Source organism: Neolamprologus brichardi, chromosome 3 (genome assembly GCF_056152115.1).
Source record: "Neolamprologus brichardi isolate AB-2024 chromosome 3, ASM5615211v1, whole genome shotgun sequence".
NCBI lineage: Eukaryota > Metazoa > Chordata > Actinopteri > Cichliformes > Cichlidae > Neolamprologus > Neolamprologus brichardi.
The window spans coordinates 52483079-52505104 of NC_142106.1; the positions used below are offsets into that span (position 1 = coordinate 52483079).

The 22026-nt window shown below is 41.2% G+C and overlaps 1 protein-coding gene across 3 annotated transcripts in view; it reads right to left on the bottom strand.

Moving 5' to 3' along the window:
• LOC148105779 (protein NLRC3-like) overlaps window positions 1-22026 on the bottom strand; it is a 342596-nt gene that overhangs the window by 302200 nt on the left and 18370 nt on the right. Inside the window, exons 9-12 of one of the 3 annotated variants that reach the window (XM_087838919.1) lie at window positions 21454-21630; window positions 19124-19297; window positions 15410-15499; window positions 668-673 (exon numbers count right to left, since the gene is read on the bottom strand). The exons of 1 other annotated variant lie outside the window; for it this stretch is intronic. In XM_087838919.1, the coding sequence (XP_087695045.1) occupies window positions 668-673; window positions 15410-15499; window positions 19124-19297; window positions 21454-21630 (447 nt within the window). The remainder of the gene's footprint in view (window positions 1-667; window positions 674-15409; window positions 15500-19123; window positions 19298-21453; window positions 21631-22026) is intronic. One more of the 3 variants, XM_087838920.1, reaches the window with a different exon arrangement.

Here is a 22026-nt window from a genome sequence, read left to right on the forward strand (position 1 = left end):
CAATACAAACTCAAACTGTGGGGAGAAGATTATATCACTTCAGTTTAAATTGACCTGGAAGCGCCACATTTTCACAGACTTCTTTATTTACAGCATTTTTTACGTGTTGTATAGATTATACAGTTAGGTCCATAAATATCTGGACAGAGAGAACTTAATTTCTAATTTTGGTTCTGTACATACACTAAAATCAATTTTAAATGAAACAACTCAGATGTGTTTGAAGTGCAGACTTTCAGCTTTAATTCAGGGGGTTGAACAAAGAGATTGCAGAAAAATGTGAGGAACTAAAGCATGTTTAACACAATCCCTTCATTTCAGGGGAAATGTAGAGGAAAAATTTGAAAAATTAAATAACTTCATTCAATTAATTAAATAATAAGATTGTCAGCTGATAACCAGCTTCATGCGACCGCTTATCCTGGTCCCAGTGTTAGGGTCAGTGAATCCAGTTAACAGAAAGATATCCTGGATATAGTTGACTGACTTTTTAGACTCAAGATTAATAATCATAATAAAAATTATAGTCTAACATCCAGAAATCTGTACGATGTGTTTCATTATGTCTAACAAGCCTTGTACAGTTAAAGCTAACAGTTACTACATGACTGAAACACCAACATTATCTCTTTTATTAAAACATGCATATTAGGGCTGGTATCGTCACTCATTTCTAGAATCGATTCGATTCCATTCAATTTGATTCAATTTGAATCGGGGAAATTTTGCCTCAGACAGTCAGAAATATTATAATTCAGGTCATGCATCAGTACATTTCTATATTTTTATATCTATAAAAAGAAATCTGACACTTGCGAGACTTTATCAAAGGTGTGAGCATCACAGCAGATGCCTTTGTGTCAAAGTAGCTGAGGATAAAACAGAAAAACATGAAGGTTTTCCTGGCCTGGGATTTTATACAAATATTCTGCAGTAAATCAAAAACGAAAGAAAACCATTAATGAACATATGAACATTACCTGATGCTGCTGACGTGAAGCAGAGCAAAGTTACAGAGGTTTGATTACAGACACAGCTGAGCACTTTGCAATTTTGCATCATTTTAAAAAGTTTAAATTTGTTCAGTATTGAACGGCAGAAATGAGGCTTTGTTTTCAGAAGTAAGTAAAAGAAAAAAAAACAGCGTCCGACAGGCTGTGAGAACGGTAGACTTGTGCATAATACGCAAGCAAATAATGCAGAAAACAGATTTTTAGATGGGAAACTGTTCTTGAAGTACAGAGAGAGAGAGAGAGAGAGAGAGAGAGAGAGAGAGAGAGAGCTGTGCATGAAGTGTGATTTTATCGTGGTGGCAGCAAAACAATCAGAGGGAATTCATGACGATGTTTATGTGAAGCGTAGTTTGGATCTTCTTTTGCTGCTGGTTTACTCAATATTGTTTGGAGAAAGATAAAATCTGCAGCTTCAAAATCGGCGCAAAAAGGGCGTAAACACAAAGCGCGGAGCCGCCGAAACATCAGAATCAGCGAGCTGTCGGCTTTCAGCTCGTGTCCGTGCAGTCAGGTGAGAAAGTCACATCTCACTGATTCTGATGCGTCGGCGGCTCCGCGCTTTGTGTTTACGTCTTTGTGCAGAATCCGTGTTCCTGCTCTCATTTAGTGTTTTAGCTGTTTGGTGGTTTTTGAAACTTTGGGAGGTTTAACCTGAGATTCTGGCGTTTTGGCCAAAATAAATTTATATTAAAAAATCGATTCAGGATTTTAATCAATTGATATCACGTTATCCAAGCGAGAATCGATTTTAATCGATAAATCGATAATCAAAACCCACCCCTGATGCATATACACGGGTCACACTGCTTATTGAAACCCCCCAAAGATCAGATCTTAATCAGACAGGTTTTTGTTTTTTGTTTTCAAAGTTTAGACTTTGCTTCTATTGGACTTTTTATCAGTAACACGTGCTTACTTTTTGCAGGAACAACCTCTTAGGAGGTTAAAGATTATGCCACTACATTCTTGTCTGGAAGATATTAAAGTGTATTTGGTGACACACAAAAAAGGGTAAAGTTTAAGTATAGTTTGGGTCCACACGTGTCCAAACCCTGGTGTGTAGGCCTACTTAGTTTTGAGAAATTGTCATGGGACCAGGGTCTGGGTGACCCAGGGCCTGTAAGAAGTTATGGACATGTGTGTTTTTGGTGCTGCTGTCTCCTGTTTACATGTTTGTGTATCTAGGTGTGTGTGTGTGTGTGTGTCAGCCAGGAGCCTGGCCACACCTGCGGAGGAGAATTACTCACACCTGCAGCTGATCAAGCCTCGTCAGAGGAGCTACTTAGGAGTGTGGTGGAGCTCTCTCCGATGCTGGATCATTGCGTAATGTGGTGGCAGATTTCTTTTCTCATGTATTAATCGCATATTTAATCATATCACATTAGTTGTAGTAATATCACTTTCTCACTTTACTATAGTAAGAGCACTCCTGTCACTCCTTTACATGCATGTGGAAAGTTAACACAGTGAGGCCGTTGTAATGAGAGACGTTAAACAGATAGTGAGGCTCCTTCTGCTTATCAGGGATGTAAATCCTTAGGTGATGGCTAAGCAGAAAACAAGGTCATAATTCTCTCGGTGAGGGAGGAGGTATAGCCCCCCCCCCCCTCCCCAATGAGAGGGGCCAACATGTAAGAGTTTGAGGAATGTTCTTTGTCTGTGTCTCTGTATATAAGATGTAAGGGCGGTGGCCACAATTCAGAGATGGTCCTGGTGTTTCACTGGGATGCTCTCTCCACATTGCAATGTGTTTATTAAACCCACTTCAGATCAAGCTCACTGGGTGTGTTGCAGGTTATTGTTAACATTTCCATAACAATTTGGCGTCACGAACAGGATTCCTCACTTGAGTTTCGCTGAATCGCAGGTATGCGGTGACTGGCCATCCTGGGGGAAAATAGCCCCAGTCCCACCGTTCTTTTGTTTTCAAAAAAGGGGGAACCGCTAGAGGCCTTCAGCGACTCACACATGCAGGAATTTAACGAACTATGAGGAAAGAAATGGGAAAAGAATCTGCAACGGTGAGCTGTTTTGATTTGGGGGGAGTTTTCAAGCGGACCACAAAAAGGGAAAACCTCAAAAAAACGACGCCTAAATTATGGATTGTCGTGGGAAGGACTTTTCTGTCCTTGGGAAGGACTCACCTGTCCTTGGGTTTATGGTTTTTAGCACTTTGTACCGAAGCAAAGGCTGCAGAGGGGACGCCCGGCTGCAATGGGTGCTGAGCTCAGCAAAGCGGCTACAGGAGCCGTGGGGATGTTGTGTCCCTGGAGGTGGTCTGGGTGAAAACTCCAAATGGGTGAAGTATGTGTTGTGTAAGAGAAAGATGTTGATCGGAATAAGAGGGTTTTTTTTTTTTTTGTTTGTTTGTTTGTAGTTTTTTTTTAAGTTGTTGTTGCTTTTGTTGTTTTCTTTTTCCTTTTGTTTTTTTTTGTTTTTGTTTTGGATGGACCACTGGGAGGGAAACCTCAGGAATACGACACCTAATTTCAGGACTGTTGTGGGAAGGACTCTGTCCTTAGTTTATGGTGTTTAACACTTTTGCACCATAAGGAAAAGGCTGGACGGTGAACACGCTTGTCCACAAAGCTGAGGTCAGCAGTACGGCCACCTCCAGGTGGTCCGGGCAAATCCAGGTTTTGATTGGATGATTTTTTTTCTCTTTCAGAAATATGGGAAAGAATACGTACAGTATGAAGTGTGTAGAAACTGAGGAATGCAGCAAAGAGAAGTGTGTGTGTGTGTGTGTGAGAAGTGCTGTGGGTGTGTGTATAACCGAGAGTGATGGAAAGAGATGTGTTAAAATGTGGATAGAAGAATAAGAGAGGGAAAGTGTTAATGAGCAGTGATGAAACTTATATTAAATAAATGTTTTAGTGTGTTAGTACAGGTGGCTACGGAACTTAATCAACGTCCTCCACAAGCACAGCGGCCGGAGCAAAATGATAGATTAACATAATTGGAACTACACCCAGCCGTGTTTTGGCTGAATATTACACAGCTTCACTCCATGTACACCTTACGATGAAGAACAAGCTTTGAGGACAATCAATCTCTCCCTGAAGAGAAAATGCAGTTCGAGAGCAACTGCGTCGACTTCAAGACTCAACAATGTGAACACACAGCAACACTGCCCTAAACCCTAAAGGGTTCAGCAGCATGTACAAATACCATGGATGGATGGAAGTATGTGCTCCCAATCACAAGCTCGGAGGTTTACCAGCGACATCACTGTGAGTGAATGGACTTGAGAAGACTGTCTGAGTTTCACGTTTGCTATACTGGGAGCTGAAATGGCAAAGGAAGAGACTTAAAAGAGTGAAAGACAAAAGGCAAAGCTGAAGAAGAACGGCCCACTGGGTCCCTGACATGCCACAGCTGTGAACTGCTGCAGATGCAGGAGAGAGACAGAAGCTGTGAGAAGTGGGGAGAAGAGAGCATGGAGGAAAAATGAAGTCTGTTGTTGTTAATGTGAGAACACATGAAAATTGGGTTGGAAAACTGTGGCCGGCTGTCTTGTGGAGGTTGATAAAGAGTCCGTAGGATCGCAACAAAGGTAAAAATAAAACGCACACAAACACACATAAACAGAGAAATGTGAAGGAAAGGCAGCTTTAAGGACATGCCCTGCTGAATCTGCAGCTCCACTGCACACACATCCATTAAACCTGCCTACTAACACACACACATGCAATGAAGATCAGTTTGTTATCTGTCGTCAGTGTTAAAATTGTGCAAATTTCACAGACACTTGTTATCAAACGCTGAGTGTATCCACTGCTGACAGTTAACTCTCTAGGTTGCAGGACAACAGTTTAACTTTTGTGGAAAAAACAGATTCTGGTTTGACCAACCAGTGATCAGACAATAAATTTAGTTGTTGATATAGTAAATTGGGAGATGTTTTCTGCTTGATTGGTGCAGCACAAGTAATTTACTGTATGAAGGAAATTCTCTTTTGTGATAATATTTTGAACATGCATTTCTGTTGTCCTGTCAGCTTAGTGAGTTTTTAGCTGATATGCAAATGAGTTTATTGTTACTAGATCAGGGAAAGATGACTGGATTATAAAACAAGTGAATAAGATGTAGCAGAGGGTTAAAATTGGTTTCCTGTTTCTGATGTATGGGTGAAGCTTGCACCCAGATCTGATTACATGAGAACAAACATGTTTTGTGAAATACCTGACACCATGTTACATGTTTTATGTTTGGGGAAGAAAAAAAAGGGGGAAGAAATCCACATTCCAGTGATAAAACATTGATATGAAGTGTTTAGGAAGCTTTTAATGGTGAACATTAGTGTTGTTTGAACTGTGCAGCTACTAATAAAAAAAGTTTGTGTTTAGCAGGTGGAACTATGTTGGTTGGCCCCAGACTTTCCACAATTGTGTGATATTCTGGAGCACTTGTGGACAACCAGTAAATATGATGTGGGGAAAATGAACAAAGGTAGTGACTCTTAAGTCTGATTTCAGACCATGTAAGCATCAGTTATTAATTAAAGCCAGAAGCAGTGACTGCAGCACTGCATGGCAGGTTCTAACCCCTACAGCCTGTTATTTCACCTGAAGGCAAAATTTTTCCTGTGATTTTTCAGGTAGATTTTGGGGTTTTTGTTTTAGTACCAGGCTGATTCTGCCAGTTAGAAAAAGAAAAACAACCTAAACCTAAGAGAAAGACTGTTTTTTTGGGTTTTTTTTTTTTTTTTTTACACTTAGACATGTCTGGAACCAGGCCTAATATGTTTTGTTTTTTTTGTAACAGTGCACTTAGGGAAAAAAAAAAAAACTGCCAGGTATCATCCCTCTGGTGGTGATATTTTGTGTGTTGATGATTTAAAAGTAGGCCTGCAAGATGGGGGGCAAAAGCACTATAAAATACTTTAATTGAGAGCAAATATAAGGTGAGCTTCTCTAGATTACAATTGGATTCTGAGAAAATTCACCTACATAGGACGTTGACCATATTAGATGGTAAATCCTGTGTTTAAAAGGATTGTAGCGATTCAATCCATTTCAAAGCAATGAGAATTGTTTTTGTTTTTGGAATGACGAAATATTGCTGTCAGTGGATATTTAAATTTGTGCGCGGTTTTCCACTATCAGCAATGATCGTTATGAATGCATGTGACTAGATGAATGCATGTGACTAGATGAATGCATGTGACTAGATGAATGCATGTGATTGGTATAAATGCAAATGCAGAGGACTGTGGCTGGACTGATGATGTGGACTAAACGTGACTGACTTGAAATTGAGAAGACAGTAACTATTTTAGGATTAGTCACTTCTAATGCCTAATCCACCCAAACAGTGAACAAGGGTGGATGTATGTGTTTTTGTTTGCTTGTTTTTTGCAGAAGGATGACAGAGACCAGAGGAGGAGAGACTGTAGGTTTACATGAGTGTGGGCGGGCCTTGCAAACTTAACCCTTATGCTGCTACTTTTTTGTTTTACTGATTTCGTGTGAAAGAAACTGTTTTTACTGGCTGCTTGTTGGTTATGGTAACACACTGTATTGTTGGAAAATGTCAAATGTTAGAAGTTGGCAGAAAACATAGCGGCCTTGAAGAGCGTGCAGAGAAGGCCAGCCCACATCAGCAGCAGTTAAGCTATGCTCTGATGAACAGCTTTCACCCACCCACTGCTCACTTCATTAGGAAACAAAATTTTAATCAAAACACAGACGGGTCCGTTGAATGCATGAATTGGGCCCGACGTGTGCAGGAAGTCACAAAGCTCTGACCATAGATTTATTTGAGGTGGATAAATGCTAAAAGTAGTGAGGTTGCACCTCCACATGACGACAGGGTGGATGTATCTATGTGTGTGTTTCTCTGTTTTTAAAGGAGTGGAAAGATGACAGCAACATCCTAGGTTGTGTGCTGATTTAACCTTTTAAATGCCACTTTCTGTGTCTGTGAATTTACCAGCGGAGTGTTATTATGACCTAGCATTGCCAAATGCAGAGGTCACTGTGAGGAAGTGTGTATACACCTGCATGGCGCTAACATTTACATTCTCTTTTCTACAGCAGAGAGTTCATCATGTGATCTGATTCTGTGATTTATAGTAGGACACACAACTGTTTTGTTTTTTTTCACAGGATTACTGAGTTTATGTGTGAAGGCAACTGTGATTACAGGTTATATGTTGGTTATGCAATTACACTATGTTGTTGAGAAAATGTTGGAGAAAATGTGAATACAGTGTCAAACATACTGTGTTTGAAACCAGTACTACCTCTTTTACAGCAGAGTGTTAACTTTATGATCTTTTTGCAGCACCTCTGGAATCTGTTGATCCAGGAACAACCTCCAGGATGCTTCATATGTTTTGCTAATGTTTGTTTCTCTCTAAGAGTGCTTGTGGAGGATTCGGCACAGACACAGACAGACATAAGTGAAAGGTTGTGCAGTGATTACAGAACATCTTACTGTTGGGCTCATTATCATATCACTGTTGAGCTCATAGTGTGAAAGCACGTGAGTGACATTACTTAAGAAACGTCACTGGTTACGGTAGTTTTGATTAAACACAATGGGGTGATTCATGATTTGGGTAAATTATGGCAACAGTAGTGTTTTTAATAATCTGGGGACATAAACTGCACATGGCACACTTGTGTCTGTGGTGTGGGATGCCTTATTGCTCCTATGACCCTACAGTTGTTTGTAAGTGTGAAGTTTGTATTTACTCACTGATTTTGGTTTCTAGGTAATTGTGGTGTGGATGCAGGCTCCAGGCAGAGCCAGACCCACTTAACATGACATTAATGCTGATTTTAGTCTTTAACACAGGGTTTACAGGGCTGAAGCGAAATTACTCCGGAGGAGAAGCCCTGATGTTGTCTAAGAATTTGTGTAACTAACCTTTTCCTATTTGTTATTCTCCTAGTTCTGATGAGTTGACTCATGGGAGGGACCATGTGTCAAAAGGAGGGATTCTAGGTTTAACATGAAACAATGCTTTCTATGTTTTCCATGAGTGTTTTTGTCCATGGCTTTTTTACTGTGATTTATGGGATTAACAGTTCATGTACAGGTATTAAACCTCTACAGGGGGGTTAAGTCCATGTTCAGATAAGATTTTGATGTTCTATAAGTAAACTTCACTGAACTGAAAGGAAAATGTGGTTTGAAGCCTCGCTTCTGTCAGTCTGCCCCAGGGCAGCTGTGGCTACAACTGTAGCTGCCTCCACCAGTGTGTGAATGTGAGAGGGAATGAATAGTGGTATTTATATAGCGCTTTTCGAGACCCTCAAAGCGCTATATAAATGCAATCCACTATTATTATTATTATTATGATGGTTGACATGTTTTCCAAATGGTTAGAAGTTTTTCCTCCCAGTAAAGAGATACAGGTGCAGGAGCCAGAGTATTGCTGGAAGAAATCATCCCAAGGGTGGAATCTCCTGACTGAGTCTGGGTGCTGATCAGAAGTCTTCAGAGACCCAACGAGAATCAGGGACCATTCATAGCAGAGCTGACAGCCCAGGCATCCCTACTAGTCATCATGAGACGATTCCAGAACCACAGCAATAACCATAAAGCTGCATTGGAATGAGAGGGTGAGGGGTGAAAAGAGCGCCCTCCTCCAACAAGGGCGTGCCAAGCTCCAACTCAACGACTGCAGGGCAGACTCTGTGCCACCCAAGAGAGATCAGCGAATGAATGCAGATAACACCTGCTTAAACAGCCAATCAGTTTCCCTGGAAAGCTTAGTATGTTTTTAAGTTAAGGAGGTCGTTGGTGTGACGTTAATAATCATTTTATAAATAATATGCATTTACAAAACTCTCCGAACATCACAAACTCTGTTAGAGTCCTGAGCATGAGTAAAAGTGATTGGAGTAATTATAGCATGCAAGTTTATAGCAACTTGTGTGCATTTTGTAGGATAGGTAGATTGATTTTCTAGCATGTCACTTCCTGATCAGTTCATTAGGCCTTCATTGTCTGAGTAAACATAGTAACAACAGTTGTGAGTTCTTTTGACATGTGTACTCAACTTTGACACATTGTTTGACACCGTGAAGGTAGGATTTTGGGTTCATCACATTTCATTGAGGGATTTTGATCGGCCTCAAACATACTGGAAGCACCTAAAGAATGAGGTTGTTCTTCCAGAGTTAAATGTGGTTGGTTTGGTTTCCCCAATCACTGATGTGGGCACAGTAAAGATAATTGTAAATGCCCTTGAGAGGGTTTACACCTTTTAAACAGGCTGATGGCCCTACAATAGTAAAGAGTACAGTACACTGCATAGACAGAGAGGAAAGATCTATAATTCTGTTGTAAAATATAGCTCAGAAGTGTTTGATATATGTTGGCTGTGTGGAAATTCATGGCTACTTCTGGGTTTTACCCCAGACTTTGGGAAGCACTAACTTTGAAGTTAGTTTATGTTTGTGGTATTCACTTAGGTACAGATATAGTCACTGTCCTTTATGGCAAACATCTGGACAGGGCAAAGCAAATGGCACAAAGGAGTGTGTGTGTTGTTTGGTGAGGCATGTGTGCCTCAATCCCTAATAAAACACTGGGAATGAGGGTTTTTTACAAAAACCGTTAATAATTTTGGAAACATGGGATGATGGATTTAATGATAAAGTGGAAAATATATCACACACTGAAAGACTTCCTAATCTAAACAACAGGTTCTTATGAAAGAGCAGCTTGATGTAACTAAGGTTAAAGTTTTCTTTTGCAGATGAACAACAAAAACTGTTTCACTTTTGTATATGATCTCATATTGTGTTTTCTTTTATGGTATAACTGCCATCCTTTGAAGAAAGGGTGGAGGCTCAGATGGAGCGAAGATGACCATAAAGTGTGAATTTGTTTTTTTCCTTCTGATTATAGGGAGGATGCACGTTATGGAATTTCTTTGAGTACACAATTGTGCTGATGTTATGTTCAGTAGTTAGAAAAGAAATCCCCATGTTTTTATGTGATTCTTAATTGTGGTATCACAAAGGGTGGAATGTGGTGGCAGATTTCTTTTCTCATGTATTAATCGCATATTTAATCATATCACATTAGTTGTAGTAATATCACTTTCTCACTTTACTATAGTAAGAGCACTCCTGTCACTCCTTTACATGCATGTGGAAAGTTAACACAGTGAGGCCGTTGTAATGAGAGACGTTAAACAGATAGTGAGGCTCCTTCTGCTTATCAGGGATGTAAATCCTTAGGTGATGGCTAAGCAGAAAACAAGGTCATAATTCTCTCGGTGAGGGAGGAGGTATAGCCCCCCCCCCCCTCCCCAATGAGAGGGGCCAACATGTAAGAGTTTGAGGAATGTTCTTTGTCTGTGTCTCTGTATATAAGATGTAAGGGCGGTGGCCACAATTCAGAGATGGTCCTGGTGTTTCACTGGGATGCTCTCTCCACATTGCAATGTGTTTATTAAACCCACTTCAGATCAAGCTCACTGGGTGTGTTGCAGGTTATTGTTAACATTTCCATAACAGTAACTTCATGTTAGTCTCTTGGCGAGTTAGTTAAGGTTAGTCTGCCACATTGTGGTGTTGCTGACGGCTGCCTCTTTGTTCTTCCCCAGGAGGAGTGTGGAGACGAGAGGGCAGCGAGCACGGGGTGCTCAGACACTGAGGAGCGGAGACAAAGAACACTAACACTGGCAAGAGGACATGTCAGAGTCGGGAACGCACTGGGGATTTATTGTTGTTTGGATTATTTAGCATCACTGTAAATAAATGCACTGACCTCATCAAAGAGTCCAGCATTTGGGTCCTCCTTCCCCTCATCATAGTCTGCCACGCAGGCCGTGACAGAAAAGCCCACTAAAAGAACGCCCACCAGACCAAAGCAATGGTTTTGACTTGATCAGCATTAACCCCGCCCCCTGACTTTGATGGGTGAAGCTGACAGATAAAATGTATTTATGAACACCGATACAGGGCCAGGAGTAGCAACGTGAATTAAATAAATACATCATTAAATAATTCATTAAATGTGTCAGTAAAATAATTAAAATAGAAAACAAACCAATAATTGATTAAATATCTAATTAAGTAATTAGAATTGTACATAAATAAATAATGAAAGATTTTAAATGAAATTAATGGATAATTCATTATTAATATATTTCTTTAATTGATTATGTACATTTTTAATTAATAACTGAAATAGTTAATTCATTAGTGATGTCTTTATTTAATACAACCATAAAACTATTGCTAGTTTACGCAAAATAAATTTAAGACATCAATTTTAAACGGTTAAATTATGATAATGAATACATGCAACTATAACTGGTGACATAAAAATGAGGATTTCTTAAGCTAAAGCCAAAGTGCTGACCAGTAGCGGTTTTAGATACGGGCGACACGGGCGGTTGCCCTGGGCGGCTGCCCTGGGCGGCATCGTGGTGGGGGGCGGCATCACGGGCATCGGCAAAAAAAAGAAAAAGAAAAAAAATGCTCGTACTCATGCTGCCCCGACGTCAGCCAGCGCATATTGGGAATGGCATAGGCAGCGATCGGTTTTCTATCGCCCATTCGCTTGGAGTAAGTACGCCCTCCCTTTGCGAGGTGCGCCTGCTGCTTATTGCGGCACAGGAAGGAGAGGGCGGGGCGGCAGGGGAGTCTCTGGCTGGCTGGAGCAGCATCTCATAACCAACCCGCAAAATAAAAAAAAACACGAAAACACCAGACATTATAATACAGACTTATAATTTGCACCGATGTTTTTTCGAAATTCTATACGTTCAAAGTGAGCGAGAGCCCTCGCTGCGCCTGCTCGCTGCTGAAGTCAAAGTAAACTTTGTCATCTCTGCTACATACAGTCCAGTATATAGAAAGACGAGACGACGAGGCTCCAGTTACAGCAGTGCAAGTAAACAAACAATAAGAAGAGTAAGAAAATAAATATACACTTTAGGACCAGGGGTAAAGGGATCAATAACAGTTTAAAATTTACAGTTTGATGATTTAAAGTCTCACACACAACCCGTCAAAAGGGGAGGGGGCTGGCTGCTTCCAAATAGAGCACATTTCATTTATAATGTTGTAAATCCAACATGTATTCATGATTTGAACCTTGGGTTGTGTAAAATCCCAGAAATAAACTAGACAAAGTGGGGGGGAGGGGGGGGGGGCGCCAGAGGGAGTGTTCGCCCAGGGCGCCAAACAGGCTAGGACCGCCACTGGTGCTGACTCATTTGGCATGTTACTCTCAAATGTTTTCCCTAATAACAATAACATAATTACACTTTAGCCACAAGAGGGCAGCAGCATTAATATAAGTCACATGTATATAAAGGTACAGTGATTATATTACAGTGATTTTGACAAAAACAAAACAGAAGTTGATGGCAGTGTGTTTTTCCATGACAGAATAATTACACACACCCCACTTTGCAGTTATTTATTTGTAAAAAATGTTTGGAATCATGTATGATTTTCGTTCCACTTCTCACGTGTTCACCACTTTGTGTTGGTCTTTCACGTGGAATTCCAATAAAATTGATTCATGTTTGTGGCTGTAATGTGACAAAATGTGGGAAAGTTGAAGGGGGCTGAATACTTTTGCAAGCCACTGTAAAGTTCACTATCAGTAACATCATAGCACCCACCCAGCTGTATAGAAACTCCGTCATGCTAGCTAGTACGCAGTACGAGTTATTGTAACTGACTGTAAAAGGACAAGGAAAATAAACTCCACCTAAACTTGGTTTATATCTGACACAGATAGACTGCAGGTCATAACTTCTTACCTGAAGTTCAGTTCACCTGACACTCGGACCGGCGGCCGCCTTGGGTCTCTGCTCCTCCTGCCTCCCCTTTCCCTCATCCACCTGTTGCCTCTGTGGAAGCTCCGCCATAGCCACCACCAAACAACTGACTTATTTTTACACATCGACCAGCATCTGGCCAATCCACCACCTTTCATTGTTTATACAATTACAAAAAAAGAAAAAACAACATCGGCCCATAAAAACAAAAAATCACCATCGGTATGCCCGATGGCCAGTCCAGCTATGGTCGTGCCATCAGTTAACCCTTCAGGTGGCAGCTGTGACACGCGTGCCCAGGGTTGCCAACCCCTGCTCTAAAGAATCTGATTTGGATTCCTGAGATCAAATATATTTTCCTTTGGCTTTGTTTTCTTCCCATTTGTGGCTTTAATGTAGTGTTACATCCTGTTTGTTTGCTTCCATCTGTATACATGTCCAGTGTTCTGCCTTTTATAACTTAAATTGGATATTATAGTTGTAAACTGCCCTAGAGCTCCCTCTAGTGGCTGCTTCGTAATATGGGTTCGGTTACTTTGGGAAAGGAAAAAAGGAGAACGTGAAGAAGAAATAAAAGATGGCGGAAAGTGATACCGTAATGTTATCGTTCTAAGCTGATACGGGCCTTAAAATGTTGTTTGCCTTGGAAAAGATATGTCTGTAAGTATGAGTGTCGATAAAATAATTATTATCTTTTGTTTTGTGTAAAAATGGTACGATAATTTGTACATTTGAAAGTTTTATCTTGTTAGCTTGCAGTACGACTGTAACGAGCTACTTTACAATGTTAGTTAGCTAATACAGTATTTTGTACTTTCAGTTTTACGATGGTCAAAGAGAAGGCAATGGTCAGAGGCCATTCTTCAATAAATCAGCGCAAAAAGGAAATATAACTCTTGTTATTGGAGCATCGTTATCTCGCTGTCTAGCTGGTGAAGCTAAGAGACTCAGGGCGAGGACAGCACATCCAGATTCACTGTTATGTTTCTATTCTTACATTGCTGTGTGATCACTGTTCCCTCTGCTAACTGATGTGACCTTTTGTATCTTTCACTGATACTTGTCATATTTGTATCTGCGCCTAAAAGATAAAAATAAAAAAGTTTTCCATGCTAAAACACAGCTCCACCTCCTGCAGTTCTCCCTCTGAACCACTAGATGTCTCTGTTATCTAAATGAAGACGTGCAGCACAGCAACCACAGCAGCGCTCAAATCACACGTGTCCTGTTAATATGTATAAAAGCATGAAACAGGTGAGACAGGTGGGATCAATATTAATGTTGTGGAAATATATGAAAAAGCAACAGAAGAGTGAAAACATTTCGTGTTTCTAGAAAGATCTTTCAGCTCATAGCTGCTCACAGACTGTATTTACAAGTGACAAACTGCAACTCTACAGTACATCTACAGTATATATCAAATATATTCTGTATTCAAATCTATTGAGTGATGTTTGAAAGTCTTTCCAGGTGAGTTTGATCCAGGAGGGTCTGAAGCCAGAGTCAGACAGAGACTGTGCAGAGACTGTAGAAGGACAGAGCAGCAGCAGAGCAGTCCAGATACACTGATGATCCTCTGTCAGATCCAGAGGGACACACAGGGATGATGCTGGACTCTACATTGTGTCTGACAGTGGAGCTGTTCTCAGAGCAGTTCACTCTGCAGCACTGACAGTCATCTGCACTTCTTCTCATTCCTCTGTCAGTCACTGCTGGATGAAGCTCTCCTCTCCACCTCCCAGTAACATGGCCCAGTCAGAGCGTCTCTACACACAAGCTGCTGCTGCTTCAACCTCTCTGGATCATCAGGACACAGCTGCTCCTCTCTCAGCAAACACACCGTCCTGTTTACCATCATCACCTCCTACAGAGAGAAGAAGGAAGAGCAGAGGAGATAAACGAGTGTTTCCAGAGACTCTTCATCAGCTGTCAGTCAGTGATGCAGCACATCCAGTATAAAGAGCAGCAGGGACTTCAGTGCTGGGACTGTACTAGGACTCATTGTTGCTTCACTTTTTCTAATCTTTGGATTTTTATTGAAGTTAATGAAAATGTTTTTCACTCCTAGTTTGAGTTTGGACTTTCATTCATTAGAAGAACCTTGGTGTGTCCACTCTGAGCTCTGTAGGAACCCCAACAACAAGCCCAACAATCCAGATGGACGGTTCCAGCTGTTAACTGGAGGAATTCCATCCAAACATCTGCTCTCACTAAATTCTTCCTCACCTACAGACTGTGTTCTTCACTGCTTTAAACTTGAAATGAATGCAGTCATTGGTCTGCGTTCTGCCCTGTTCAGAGAGCTGATTGGCTGTTGACAGTGTTTGATCAGACCGTGTCAGCCGTTACTATGGTGACCATAAAGGTGACAAAAAGGCAGAAACAGGAAGTGTTTGTGTCCAATCCTGAAGCCTGTCACCATTCTCCTCTCACAGCTTCACTGAGAAGCTGCAGCTTTACAGGAAACACTGGATCTTTGTTTCATACTGACTGTGTTTAGTACAATACTGCTGACAGCACCACCCACTCACTCCATCACTCTACTTACTCCAGAGTCTCCAGTCTGTAGTCTGGACTCTGCTGAAGATCAGACAGCGGCTTCACATCTGGATCCTTCAGGTTGTTTCCATACAGCTCCAGCTGTCTCAGATGGGAGGGGTTGGACTTCAGTGCTGCTGCCAGATAATCACAGCTGATCTCTGACAAACCACAGTCCATCAATCTGTATAAAGAATGAAAGATGTAAGTTTATTAGACAAAGTGTGAGCTTGAAATCATTCAGTGTTTCATCATCTGTTCAGAGCTGAAGAAGGTTCAGAATGTAGAAGTTTAGAAAATGGAAACTCCAAACAGCTGAAGCCAACAGGAAGCAGCTTCAAACAGGAAACTGTGCAGAGTTTCAGACTATATGTCCTGATGCAGCCAGTTGGATTTTGGAGATTTGAATCTCTGTTCTGTGACTAAGTCCTTGAATCATTTCTTCCAGTTGGTCCAACAAGACAGACTAAGTATTGGACATGTGTTGTGGCTCCATTAGGGGAGCTTCTAAATGTGCTGTGATGGCCCCTCTGGGTCTGTCAGGTCACAGGACTGAAGAGAGCTCAAACTGGGCACACAGTTGTTCTAGTCTGGACCAAAGACTCTATACTGGGACTGAGGGACTGCTTTGACTGCACCCACTGGGACTTTTTAAAGGCTCATGTTCTCACTTAGATCATCGATTTCTACTTACATTCTTTCTGGGAAAAATTGGGATTACTTTGAAAACAGGAAGTATTTTCCCCAATAAGGAGCCCTGGATTAGTAAATCACTCCAACATGTTCTCAGGCAGAAGAAGCTGTCTTGTTATGAGGGAGAGAAGAAAAAGATTGAGGCACAGAAACTTCTTGAAAGAGAGATAAAGCAGCTAAAATCAGGTGTAAAAGTAAAGCAGAGGATGAGCTGAATAAAGGACACTCAAGGCTGGCTTGGAAAGGAATGAAGTCCATGGTGGGGATGCAGAACAAGGAGCAAAGATGAATGTGATGCTGAATCAGCAGAAGACTTGGACTCATTTGATTCCAGCTTTGATATCTTTGATTTCAATAAAGAGCTTTGTGATTGTAGCAAAGGGCTGGTATCTCTGAGAGTCCCACTGATGAGGTGTTTGTGTGGAAATCTCTTAGTGGGATCAAAGAGAGAAAAAGCCCTGGTCCTGATGCTGTGGGAGGGAAATTATTGAAGTGTGCTGTGAGGAACTGACTGGGAGGTTTTCACACATTTTCCAGTCCTCCTTGGAAAAAACAGGAAATTCCCAGCATATGGAAACAAAGGTTAAGTGTCCTATGGCACTCAGTAGGTATGGGTACCGGTATCCGGTGCCATTATGGCACCAGTTCTGACATAAACGGTAGTAATGTTGGGATTTAAATATATATTCTTAGTTTTTATTTGCTGATTATATTGTTTTATGTATTATAATAATAAGGGCCAGCTCTGAGTAGAGTCTGAGCCAAAAGTACTGACAGGAAACTGCATGTTTTTACAGAGCACTGGAGGTGCAGACAGAACATGAAACTAAGCAGAGTGTTTTGATCAAAGCTTAGAGTGTGTGACGTGCTGTGGAAATATATAAATAACCATGCTGGCTGCTGCTGCTTTCAGACCTGAGCATGTGCGTTCATGTGTTCAGGTCTCTGTTCCCGGGAATGTAAAATAAAGATCATTTTTTAGCTTTGACCACCCTGGGTCCAGTCTTTCTTTGCCGCCAAAAGAATTCAAAGAACGAAATTTAATAGTAACCAGACTGAAAAGCAGCGCACATTTTGGTGCTTTTTTGTCCTGAGATGTCACACACTTTAGATTCTAGCCAATCATTTTCCCTTTCCAAGGATAGTAGGCGGGCCCAGGTAGGTCCGTTCTTTTAGAGCAGAGCTACAGATTAAAAATGCCCAAGGCGAAGCGGTCAAAGTCTGGCTGTACTTCACAGCAAAAGATGCAAACTTAGCAGCCTGCAACAAGTGCTTTAAGGTGATACTGTGCAAAGGAGGTAACACCTCAAATCCGATGAAACACCTGGCGACGCATAGCATTTTTTAAAAGCCGAGAAATGCACCGTATTTGATAGCTTGCTGCAAGACCGAGCGCATCTACTGCGGGTGTGGTGCCTGTTATCAGACCCGGAGTTAGCAACATCCCCCAAAAACCAGAAGAGGAGAGTCTTGGCCCCTAGCCCTGCCAGTGTAGCAGAAATGATGACGGATGATGATGGCAGCAGCAGCCGTTCTTCTCTGCATGAGTAGCTTAATGTTGTTCGTGTGTAATTTACGTAGAGTAGGCTAACCACGTTATTACATTAATGCATGTAAGGTGAACTAGCAAAAACTGTTGTAGGTACATGCGGCTGTCTTCTTGTTTGATGGCAGATACTCCCTTCACCCTGGCCAAAAAGGCTAAAATGACCAAAGAAAAAGTGGAAAACAGCTAAACAGGAGAGGTTTTTGGACAAAGTTTGTGTTCTCCATTCTTTAAGCACCGGCACCGTTTCAAAAGTACTGGGTTGGCACCGGTATTGGATAAAACCTTAACAATACCCATCCCTAGAACTCAGTGATGATGGTGCTGTGGCCCCACCACCTCCACCTCTTTGTAAAGGAACTAACTGTCATCTGAAGCTTCAAATGGAACTAAGACTTCCTCCACTAGGTGGCAGTGTCTGATGAGAAAGTGTTAGTGGAGCTGGCCTGGAGTCAGACACAGGAAGATGCAGGATTTGGGCTGAAATGGGGAAAAGTGGTTAGCACTAGTGCCTTAAAGCAAGAAGGTTGTAGGTTGAAGCTTGTTGGCCTTTCTGTGGAGGTTGGATGTTCTCCCACAGTCCAATGAAATGCTGCTTAGGTTCATTGGTGCTTCTAAATTGGCTGTAGGTGTGGATGAGAGAGAGTGCTTCTCTGTCTCTCTCCGTTGGCCCTGTGATGGACTGCTCACCTGTGCAGGTGGACCACGCCTCTTGCCCTATGACAGCTAGGGCACAGGCTGCAGCCCTGTGAGCCTAAGCTGAATAAACAGTTAGCAAAAATGATCCATAGATGGCCTGAAATCCCCCAGTTAGCAGTTTAGTAGATAGCTATGACATGCTAATCCCATCCAGCAGCTGTATTCTACCTGTAAGCTGATCACTGCTGAGCCAAAGCACTTTTTCATATACAAATTACAACCTTTAATAGAAACCTATTGGTCAGCATCTTATTAGCCTGCTGTTAGCTTCATTCCTCAGAAAACTGAGAGAAACTAACAGAGTTGATAAAGAATGAAGAGAAATGTGCTGATTTAAAGCCTTTGAAGTGCTTCAGATGATCTCTGTCCACTTCTGTCCACTCATTCATTCATGTAAGCTTTCTAATGCAGCTTTGATCTTCACAGTCTGCTTTATGAAACTCATTCTAACCCTGAATGTCAGAGTGTTCCTCCTTCTCTTTCCCATCATTCATGCTGGAAGTGGAGGAGATTTGGATGTTGGACTGTGTTTTGGATGATGTGTGTATGTTTGTGTTGGACTGCTGTCTGTAAAGCAAACGCACATTTTGCTTTGGATTTCAGTGTCAGACAGACTTTAAGGTGGAATGAAGAGTTTGAGAATTTCACAGTGAAATATACAGTGGAGGATTTTTCTTCTTCTTTGAAGGTTTGAAATGTGAACATTGTTCTGCTGCAGTCAATGGACTAAACCAGAGAAGAAGAAAACAGACTTTACCATGAAGATCCTCAGTGTGGATCAGTATAATATCAGCCTGATGTCTGCAGTTTAGTGTCAGCACAACTTTCACATCATATTCATCTCAGCACAACTAAAACATGCTGACTGACCTCAGAGTTTCAAGTCCACATCCTGGACTCTCCAGAAAACCACACAGATGCTTCACTCCTGAATCCTTCAGGTTGTTGTTGTACAGGTCCAGCTGTCTCAGATGGGAGGGGTTGGACTTCAGAGCTGCTGCCAGATAATCACAGCTGATCTCTGACAAATAACAGCCATTCAATCTGTATAAAGAATGAAAGATGTAAGTTTATTAGACAAAGTGTGAGCTTGAAATATTCAGTGTTTCATCATCTGTTCAGAGCTGAAGAAGGTTCAGAATGTAGAAGTTTAGAAAATGGAAACTCCAAACAGCTGAAGCCAACAGGAAGCAGCTTCAAACAAACACAACAAGAGAAAAAACTCTGAACGTTTCACACTAAAGTCGTACATTTATCATTAAAACAGCAAAACGACTTGAAAAAGTCGTGTTTTTCCTTCCAGGAACCACAAGGCTTCACTTTTAAAGGTGAAGTGTGAAAGAAATGGACATATTTGAAGTCCAACACCTTTTTCCAGTCACATTATTAAAGCAGACAAACTACAAGCTCATTTTCATTCCAACAAGTCATCTTCTGACCTGGACTAACAACACTGGTCTTTATGTGCAGCTGGCTGTGAGAACAGTGCTCAGGGACCGTCTACAAAGTGCAACATTGAAAGAACATCACACACTAATTTGCTTCCAGCACTGTCACCCAAACATCTACTGTAATTATTGTCACCAAACTCTGTGGATCCTTTATTGCAAATTAAAATGGGATTCAAATGGTCAGACAAAAGAGTGTTATGAGGAAATATGATGAAATGTTGTGTATTAGCAGCAAGTTATTGAATCATTTTCCTCAGAAACCAAACAAAATGATTGACAAACATGTTTTTACAAACTCAGTGTTGGACTTGGATCAGCAGGATAAGCTGATGTTTAAAGGCATTTGAGTCTCGCTGTATGAGAGTCCAGTTATTACTCAATATTTATGGATGATGTTCTTTCAGTGTTGTACTTTGTAGACGCTCCCTGAGCCTCACAGCCAGCTGCACATGGACCAGCTGACATTACCCATCATTAGAGGCGGCTGTAAAAAAATGGATTTTCCTATTTAAATGGTTTTAATTTGAATAAAGCGATGTTGATTCATTCAATCCTGAATCGATCTTTAATATGAATGTATTTTGCCAGAATCTCAGATTAAAGCTCCCAAAAGTATTTCAACAACAACCAAACAGATAAAAGAATAAATGAGAGCAGCTAAACACACAAAGATGGAAACACAGAGCGTGGATCGTTCACTCGACGGCACGTACACGGACACGCCGTCGGGGCTGAAAGTGGACAGCTCACAGATCCTGAAGCTGCAGGTTTCATCTGTCTCCAACCAAAACTGAGTGAACCAGCAGCAAAAGAAGATCCAAACTACGCTTTACGTTTGATGAACATCGTCATGAATTCTCTCTGACTTTGACGTTTACTTCCTGCACAGCTCTCTCTCTCTCAGTGTATTTCAAGAACAGTTTACCTTCAAAAATCTGTTTTCTGCATTATTCAATGCTTATTACGCACCAGTATGCTGTTGTGTTCACTGCTGTCGGCCTCCAAAAACAAAGCCTCATTTCTGCTGTTCAATACTGAAGAAATTTCAGCCTTTTAAAATGATGACAGATTACAAACTCTCAGCTGTGTCTGTAATCAAACCTCTGTAACTTTGATTCACTTCAGCAGCATCAGGTCATGTTCAAATGTTGATTGATGGTTTGCTTCAGTTTTTGATCAACTGCAGAATATTTTGAAGGTTATCTGCTATAAAAAGCCAGAACAGGAAAATCTGCTTCATGTGTTTCTGTTTGAGCCTCAGTGTCTTTGACACAAAGGCCTCTGCTGTGATGATCACACCTCTGATCAAGTCTCACATTGTCAGCTTTGTTTTTATACATATGGATATGTGCTGATAAATGATCAGAATTATATTATTTCCCACTGTCTGCTGTGTGCCGTGACCTTTGACCTGCTAAAGACAGTCAGCTGTGGATTATTCATTGTTGTGTCTGATACTTAGAACTGTGAGGAAGAACACTACACAGTTAATCAGGGTCCCCTCTCTCTGAATCAGGAAAGGTGGGCAGGCCGCGTGTGGGCCACGGGCCATACGTTGAGTATCACTGTTTGAAATGTGAAAATTGTTCTGCTGCAGTCAATGGACTAAACCAGAGAAGAAGAAAACAGACTTTACCATGAAGATCCTCAGTGTGGATCAGTATAATATCAGCCTGATGTCTGCAGTTTAGTGTCAGCACAAGTTTCACATCATATTCATGTCAGCACAACTAAAACATGCTGACTGACCTCAGAGTTTCAAGTCCACATCCTGGACTCTCCAGGAAACCACACAGATGCTTCACTCCTGAATCCTGCAGTACGTAGTTGGAGCTCAGCTCCAGCTCTCTCAGATGGGAGGGGTTGGACTTTAGCGCTGCTGCCAGATAATCACAGCTGATCTTTGACAAATCACAGCCCTTCAATCTGTATAAAGAATGAAATATGTAAGTTTATTAGACAAAGTGTGAGCTTGAAATCATTCAGTGTTTCATAATCTGTTCAGAGCTGAAGAAGGTTCAGAATGTACAAGTTTAGAAAATGGAAACTCCAAACAGCTGAAGCCAACAGGAAGCAGCTTCAAACAAACACAACAAGAGAAAAAACTTTGAATGTTTCACATTAAATTCTTACATTTATCATAAAAACAGGACAAAGACTTGAAAAAGTCGTGTTTTTCCTTCCAGGAACCACAAGGCTTCACTTTTAAAGGTGAAGTGTGAAAGAAATGGACATATTTGAAGTCCATCACCTTTTTCCAGTCACATTATTAAAGCAGACAAACTACAAGCTCATTTTCATTCCAACAAGTCATCTTCTGAC